Here is an 8650-nt window from a genome sequence, read left to right as displayed (position 1 = left end):
AATTCATTCTTGAAGAATTATCCAAACAAATCGAAAGTTCGTCAGATATATGAAAAAATGTCATTTTGTCCCAACCTTGCGATACAAACCCGCACTTTGACCATCTATAAAATTTTATTTAATCAACTCACGGAATTGTTTTGTATATCATTTCTTAGATAATTTTATTGTTAATAAGTCTTACCTTTGTCATTTTTTGTTAAAATGAATAACAATGGAGCTATTCAATAAAAACGATACCAATCTCTTTTCCAAGATGGCGGCTGTTCCCAACCTCCAATTATGCCAACAAATTGACTTTTATGATAAGGACAACCACCCGAACACATTTCATGAAAAAATTTTTCATTTCATGCCCATATTTTGACTAATTTCCCTGAGCTATAGTATCCAATTTTGAAAAAAGTAATGAATTCTGATATTTTTCAATATTAATAAACATTTGAATATAAAATGTCACGGTTATATTTGTTTAATTGATTAAAGTATGAATTTGTCAAAAAAAATTTTGTTTGTATTAAAACAGTCAGTAATTCTCACAAAACTATGTTCACATAAAAGACGATAAAAGCTAGACGGGCACTAACGGGCAGAAATTTTTTTGTGTTTGCTTTTTGACATCTTCCTCTTTAATATGATAACAAAAATGTTACCGAATAACACCCAATGATATCACAAAAGGTCCATTAAAAAATCAGAAAAATAAAAAAAAACTGCCTTTCTACTTACATTTAAAATAAATTCATTTTACAATAAATAAAAGCTTCAAATGCAATGAATATGTTTTTTAAATAAAGTGTACACCTGGAGCTGAAACTGCATGCATAAAAACTAAAAAATACGGAACATTATTCCGTGGGTATTTAAGAGTAGCAAAAAAAAAAATCACTTCTCAACTCCAAATTTTGCAAAAAAGTTAAATGAGCGGGTTTTGGAGGTAAATACCCCTATGTGCGACGTGAGTTTGGATTCCCCCCGATGAATAGCAGAATGGTAATTGGTGAATATTTAGAGATTATTCCCCCCGATGGATAGCAGAATAGTTCTGTATATTTCCTTGAATGCATTCAGAAGCACTAAAAAGTACTTTTCGATATATGGATAAAGGAACTCAGCAAATAAAAGGACTTACAAAATTGAACGTTAAAATATGTTCACTATGACGTATACGTACTTTTTTTTTTAAATATTATTAAAATTTAATTTGGATGCAGTTTAAAAATGAAAAATTGCATAGAGATATGTTTGAGGCAGGTTGCAGCGACAGTGTGTATTATCTTATAAAAATACCAACACTTTCTTTAAAAATCGATTAAATATCAGATGGGGTTACATCTTAAAACTAGGCAACTGGCCAACTTTTGATAGGCACCCCTATAATGTTGGCCTGGGAATTGAATATCCTTTCAGTAAAAACAAAAATCTAGTTAAACAAAAGTATATTTTATCCCCACACGCCCATACCCACCGAAATTACCCTTATTAGCCAGAATAAAATTGGACAACCTATGTCCATATTTCCAATAATTCTTCACGTAATATTCTCAGTTGAGGGTGTTTTTATTAGTTCTTACATATTTATGTGTTGATGTAGCAAAAGAACTCCACGGCCTTAAACTTCTTTCGAAAAAATGCAATTATAAAAATTAAAACATTTGTATTCCTCACTATACATATGTATTTTAAACTATATTTTATTTCTCATCAGTCATACAAAAAATGCTTATTTGTTATTTAAAAATTGATTTTCATCTTATTGAAACAGATTTCTAAATATTCCTAGAGAAACCACAATAAATAAATTTTATTTTTTCAACAAGAAAAGAGAAAAGAAATCAAATAAAGAACAAAAACGTAAATAAATTCCCTTCTCATTGTTTTTTTCTTAAAATTAAAACTACAAATGAAAAAAATGCAATGCGATAACTATTTTTGTTTTTTCTGTATTTTTTCTCTTTTTTTATTCGTTTTTTAAGAGTTTTTTTTTGTTTATACATTTGTTTATATTAATTTTTTTTTCTTTTATATTCACATCATAGCTCATATACAAAAATGTATATAAATATTAAATTCAATATAAGCAATTTGCTATCTTACTTATCGAGAACGAACATGGGATTGGGGTTGGGTTAGGATGGGGTCTTAATTAAATGGGAGGAAACATAAAAAAAAAAAATAATGTTTTGACATTCTCTCAGACACCCGTTCTTCTTTTTTTTTTCTTTCTTTCTTCTTTCCTAAATAATAAATTACAAAATAAGTCTTTGTTTTTTTGTTGTTTTTAAAAAATAAATGAAAACGTGTTAAACTGAAGAAAACTAAACAAAACAAGTGAAACGTGCACACCAAACGAACGAACGAACACACACGGCGACGGCACGCAATTTTTTAGGTGGAATTATCTGGCGTCAGCGGAGCTTACAACTCATCGTGTTCGTTTGAGTCTTCTTCCACTTCTGGTACACCTTCTTCTTTGTCGTCATCGTCTTCATCTTCATCGTCGTCCTTGGTTTCGGCGGCATTCTTCTTTGATTCTTCTTCATCCTTCTTGCGTTGTTCCTCATCTTGGGCTTCCTTCATTTTCTTTTCGCCAGCTTGTGTTTCAGTAACTTTAGCAGCAATTTTAGATGCGTAATCAAGATCGTCGGTGATGAGAACATTATCGAAAATGGTGCCAGACTTGACTTGCCACAAATCGTAACCAATGGTGCAGATTTCTTTGCGCTTGTATAAGTTTTCATCGGCTTGGTATTCTGGGTTGTCGATTTCTGGATGTTGCCATGCGCCCTTGTAGGCTGGGTTGTCCAATTGCTTGGGTTGCCATTCACCTTTGTATTCTGGATTGTCGACCATTGGTGGTTCCCATTCGCCGTCCATTTCATCGTCCCAATCTTCTGGCTTGGTGGCATCTGGATCTGGAATGTGTTCTGGTTTGTCCCAATCTTCTGGTTTCTCATCAGATGGATCAGGAATGGTAGGCTATAAAATAAAAAACAAATTAAACACTATACCATTTTAAACAAGATCTTAAAAACCTACCTTATCATCCCAATCTTCTGGTTTCTTTGCATTTGGATCCTTGATCTTCTTTGGTGGCAAAAAGTCCCAATCGTCTTCCAAATTACCAGATTCAACTTTGACATCATCAATACGAACTTCATAGGTGTTGTCTGGGTTCACGATCAACGTGTAGAAATGAGTGTAGACATCATCCTTGCAACGGATATCCTTGTTGATCAAATGATTCTTGCCCTTGTAGCTGAAGATGACATGAACCTTCTTGGTTCCTGGTCCGCAAATATCAGGTCCGAACATAATTTCGTAAGGAGATTCACCGTGCATTTCGGTTTGTTCCAAAGAACAGTCAAACAATTTGACATAACCACCACCGCAATCGATGTTTTGTTCGTGTTTCACAGAGAATTGAATGACCAATGGTTTGCCTTCGTTTGTGAAGGGATCAAATTTCTTTGACAAAGCATAGAATCGAGCATCTTGAGATGTTTGTAGACCTGTAAATGAAAAAATAAAAATAAATGAAAATGAGTTTATGGGTCGTTGTACTCTGGTATGATTTGTTTATTAAATTAGCACATTTATTGGTTTAAGAGTTAACACATAGCCAGAGGTATGATGCATGTGTGTGTCCTACGTTGAAGCAAGCTAAGTTATTATTTAAAAAATAATACAAGTTAGCTTCTTGAAAGACCCCCGTTATTTAAATGTACAAATCAGTTCTACAAAGATTCTCAAATATTTGCTATTTGTTTTACCAAACGGGTTTTATAACTCAAATAGAAGTTTCTAAAACATTTGTACTGAAGAACAACTGTTAGATTTGATAAATACACAAATCTTTAAAAGTAAATACAACACAATTGCTACATCTAGCAATAAGTAGTGTCTTTCAGTATTTGAAGCATAGTACAATGACACGCATTTGCTTATAATTAGAACGCTATTAGGCCTAATTAATGGCAAAAGTGGGACAATGAAGATTATTATTCAAATTAAATGTTAATAAATAAATATTTGTTCAGTTGTTGTCATGCCAACAGTTATAAAATTAAATTAATTAACAATGCCCTTTCAAGTTATAGGGGCACAAGTCAACATTTTTTATGATATCGCTGGTCGAGAATTATAAGGTTGTATGTTTTATGGAAACCCCTGCAGACATACAACCCTATAATTTTGAGCCAGCGATATGTCAATCTTTAAACGTAAGTCAAGGTTTAGTTTTCATCAATTAGAAGAAGTCCACAAATAAACAACTTTGAAAATTATTAAAAATTACTAAAAAAAATACTGAGTTTTCAGTCGCTAACTATAATTTTGAGCCAATAACACTGGTCGGAAAAAACTTGGTAGCAAGAACTTTGTCAAGTGATTTTAATTGACTTTAGTGTGCTGAATTCAAAACTGTTTACAGATGTATTCTAGCAAGTCCAGTTTTTGAGCTATACTAATCACTTTTTTGGCTATTAAGTCTCAAAAACTGATTACAATGAAGTCATTGTTGATGTATGTATATATTTTGAGATTGCATAGGTAATTTTGCAAAGAAAAATTTAACGGTGATGTAATTCGACGTCAAGTTTCAAAAAAGGCGTATGATTTGTTAATATTCAAGTATTTCATAAACGTGACGTGCCAGTAAAATTTTGACTTCATTTGATTTGAGCTCAGCACACAAAAATTCTTTAGAAAAGTATGGTTTGGTTCAAGCTCTATTTTCGTTGCCAACAAGAATGTAACTTTGTGTACTCGGCTGTTCAAAATATATGAAACTGTTTCCTTTTAACATTTCGTATTTATGTATTTACTTTCCATTCTTCTGCTCACGAAATAACAATACAAATTATTTGGAGTAGTCTAGCGATATACATAATTATGTACTTGTAGATTTGGCCTAAAATGACATTAACTTAACTAACTTGGTTCAATTAAGATTTGTAACAAGTTCTTTTGTAACAATGACTCGAAATCAATTCAATTTGAACTTTAAGTTGAACATAATTTTTAAAAACTAACGCTGACCAGGGTTACAACTCAGAATGTTATATCGATATGACAAATAAATCGCCTCAAGTCAAACAATTTAGAAAAAAAGGAAGCTTCGAAAATCGATATTTAGCTGGTTGATATTGTCAAACAAGAAGTTAAACGGATATAAGAATATAAATATGACAATTGGAAAAAAGGTTGTTTTTGGAAAAAATTTTTACTGATGCCTGGAACTGAATTTAATTTTTTTTTCTTTATATTTTTTTTTTTCAGTAAAAAGCTTTAAAAAATTGAATCAAGCAAATAAATCTTTTGTTCCTACACTGTTTGGTGATATACCACAACATCCAATATCTCTTATTGATTCAGTTAATTAAATAAGCATACGAAGTTATGGTTGATATGCTGTGAAAGTTTGCCAATCTGCATAAAGTAACTATACGAAGATATTTAAAATTATATGGAAGTCAACAACCTGTTTGTGTTTAACTTATCACACATTTCCAAATAAAATTTCAAGATTTCAAATGACATAATGTTTTCTCCTAGAAATTTCTTCTTCTGATAAAAAATTTTATTTTTTATCAACTTTAACTTATGTATGTAGAAATGTGTGTATATAAGCATGTGATAACCGGCAAAAGTAACCTATTTTTATTCCTCTTATCTCAATGTTTACACAAGGGAATACTAAACAATTTTAAAAAAGTACACGTACGCATGTGTCTTTACTTTTAGTCAATAGGTAAATCAAAAAATATTTGTCGGCTTTTTTTTAAATATAAAATTTATAAATAGGTTCAAATGTTTCAATAGATACAACAAAGAAAAAAAAAATAGGTCAATAATTGACAAGATAAAATCTACAATTCCAACCTCAAATTAAATAATTATCTATCCAACTACAAAATAAAAAAAAGTAGGTATGTACTGATTCTAGATAACAGTTATAAGTGACAATTGCTAATGATGAAATCATCCACCTCTAAGGTAATGCCACGACACCTACTAAAACAAAAAAACTAATTAACTTTGAAAATATACCTATAGTTTTTATTATTTAATTATCCAAAGTCAGGTAACGTTCAACTATTTTTTTAATTAGATTCAAAATAAATGTTGAAACAAAATCTCTTTTTAAAAACTAATTAAATTCTAGTTTAAAAAGCTAGTCAACCGGTATTTAGAAATGAATTAGCATAGATTCGAATTTGGACACACATTTAGGTACCGGTCTTTTAAGTTTGATGACAACTCACATCACAAACTAGGTTAGATAAGAAAAGAAAGAGAGAAAGAAAGCAATGGAAAGTGCAAATGTGTCAATTTTTTTTTTATTATCTCATAAAAAAATGATAATGATAAAAGGGTTTAAGTTGGATAGACAACAAGTATGTAGTCTTCAAAAAAAGAAGATAAAACAAAAGATACTTAGAAATCGATTAATGCATTGATCCAAAAATTAAATCGACTGAATATGAAGCACTTAGAGCCCCATTAAGGAATGGCTCGACGACCAAGTCATTAAACTTAATTATTGTTTTGTTTTGTCAAAAAAGGAAATTCACAGGTTGGACACAAAGAAAATCCTATTTCAATGACCCATAAACAATTTAATAAAGAAATAAAGTCATTCCACCCACCATAAAAAAAAACACCGAAAATAATAAGAAAAACACGAGTTCGTCGACATTGGAAAATTGCCCGAGAGAAAAACATACAAAACAAGAAGCGGCTATCAATAAAGTCACATCTTTTGCATGTACAAATGCTCTTTTGGTATTATTTCTATAGCGACACCCATAAAAGTGCTATATTCAAATTATGGTATATTAATACTTCCTCTTGCCCGTTTTTTTTTTATTGTGGGCATGAGCAAGTTATAAGGAAGGGTTGACATTTAAGAAAAACTTGAATTGACACCAGATAGAAAAAAAGCAATAAGTCTACTTAAATGCATTAAATTGAGGAAATAATTTCAAAATCAAGAAAAAAAGACTCTATTCCACACCCAAAAAAGATACAATTTTGAAAAAAGAAAAAAAAAACAATTTTTTGAATGATACATACCTTTATCGGCTTCTTCGTCGTTGTAGAATTTTCCAGAACTTCTGACGAACTTTCCGAATTCCTTGCCCGGATGTTTACTGTAGATCCACGAGTCTTTCCATGAATCTTGTTTTTTTAAGAAAAAAAAATTAAGATGAAAATTTTTATTGATTCAAAAAATTCAAAAAAGTACCCACGTCAGCAGAAATTTCCTTCTGCTTGGAAGGGAAAATTTTTTTAAGAAAAAAAAAAACTTACCATCAGTAAAATTTTCCTCAAAATGTACTTCGGCACTAATTTGTTGGCAAATAGTAACCAAAACTAATAATAATAAACTGGCGCGCAGCATTTTGTTTAAAAAATTTATTTATTACTTTACAGCAAAGAATAAGATTTTTTATTTTCTTGGGGAATTAATTTAAAAACCCACAACACTTTCAACACACAGCTTTTCAATTCAAAGGATAGACGACGAATAAATGCAAGAAAGATATTTCGGTCAAATAAAATGTCATTTTTGGATGAGATGCGGTGCGGTAGATTAAAGAAATGAGATGACAATAGAAATAATTTATTTTGTGTACGAGAACTGTATTAGTATAAAAGAGATGATTAGATAAAAATAGGTTTTAGAAGAAAAGATGGAATAGAGTATGTAAGTAGCGGCTTTTAATGGGAATGAATGAAATGGAGATATGGGTATTTGTCGAGTGCGTCATGAAAATAATAGCAGACAGATGGAATAATCGGATTGGATTGAAGTGGACCAATCAAAATCAACCAACACAAAATTGTTGATAAATTTGAAAGCAGATAAACAAGGGCGCTGGTGGTTGGTATTAGAGTGACATCTGGTTTTGAAAATTTTAAAATATTAGATTTAGTGTGACCAACTTTGGAAAATGCTAAATCTGAATTTACACTACTGGTGGTCAATATTTGTTTTGGTAATTTCAAAAACCATAAGTCCAACAAATTGAATTTTTCAGGATCAAATAAATGTTGTTTCATGCTGAATTATAAGAATCTTGAAGGTCTTTTCCAGTTTTTGTTTCTAGTTTCTGCTTTCACTACAGCTCAAATGAGATATTTATTACGTCACTTCAAATATCAAATTAAATTTTTTGACGTGATATACGTCTTATAAATCGATGAACCATCGTAGAATCCACGAAAAAGTGACGCCATTTTCTCCCGTTCCACCTGAAATTTTTAGCAGTGTGGCATAGATTTCAATTAAAAACTAAAAATAAACTATTGGAGATACAAAAATCTTCTACAGCTTATTTGAAAGATAATTTATGTTTCCACCTACCCTAAACCCGAAATTTAGCGAAGTAGATTTAGAATAAATCTCGAAGTGTTTTCACTGGCAAAATCAGATTTATTTTGACATCTCCAAGATTTATTTTGACGTTGGTGTATGACACTTTACAAATCACAAAAGGAATTCATCAAAATTAAAATATTTCACATTGGCTGTGTTCCTTTGGGCTCAGCAAAGTACTTTTAAGTACTTCTGAATCCATTCAAAGACATTTTTTCTATAGAAGAAATGGAGTTGAATACAACCAGAAGTACTTAGCAGTAGATA

The 8650-nt window shown here is 30.8% G+C and overlaps 1 protein-coding gene across 1 annotated transcript; it reads right to left on the bottom strand.

The window, feature by feature from the left end:
* Positions 1 to 2263: 2263 nt before the first annotated feature.
* LOC129914392 (calreticulin) lies at positions 2264 to 7537 on the bottom strand. Its single transcript, XM_055993610.1, has 4 exons — positions 7315 to 7537; positions 7078 to 7182; positions 3040 to 3512; positions 2264 to 2979 (listed from the first exon to the last, which is right to left on the bottom strand). The coding sequence occupies exons 1-4, from the start codon at positions 7403 to 7405 to the stop codon at positions 2419 to 2421; spliced, it is 1230 nt and encodes a 409-aa protein (XP_055849585.1). The 5' UTR covers positions 7406 to 7537; the 3' UTR covers positions 2264 to 2418.
* Positions 7538 to 8650: the final 1113 nt, after the last annotated feature.

This window comes from Episyrphus balteatus, chromosome 3, assembly GCF_945859705.1.
Source record: "Episyrphus balteatus chromosome 3, idEpiBalt1.1, whole genome shotgun sequence".
Taxonomy (NCBI): Eukaryota; Metazoa; Arthropoda; class Insecta; order Diptera; family Syrphidae; genus Episyrphus; species Episyrphus balteatus.
Note: the sequence above shows the minus strand (reverse complement) of the source record. Positions and strands in the feature narration are given on the sequence as shown.

Bases quoted from the DNA above. Each gene is read 5' to 3' on its own strand.
- LOC129914392 (XM_055993610.1), bottom strand. From the start codon at position 7,405: ATGCTGCGCGCCAGTTTATTATTATTAGTTTTGGTTACTATTTGCCAA. The intron at 3,513-7,077 runs GTATGTATCATT...TTTCATTTACAG, and splicing joins CGACGAAGAAGCCGATAAAG to GTCTACAAACATCTCAAGAT. The intron at 2,980-3,039 runs GTAGGTTTTTAA...TTTATTTTATAG, and splicing joins CAGAAGATTGGGATGATAAG to CCTACCATTCCTGATCCATC.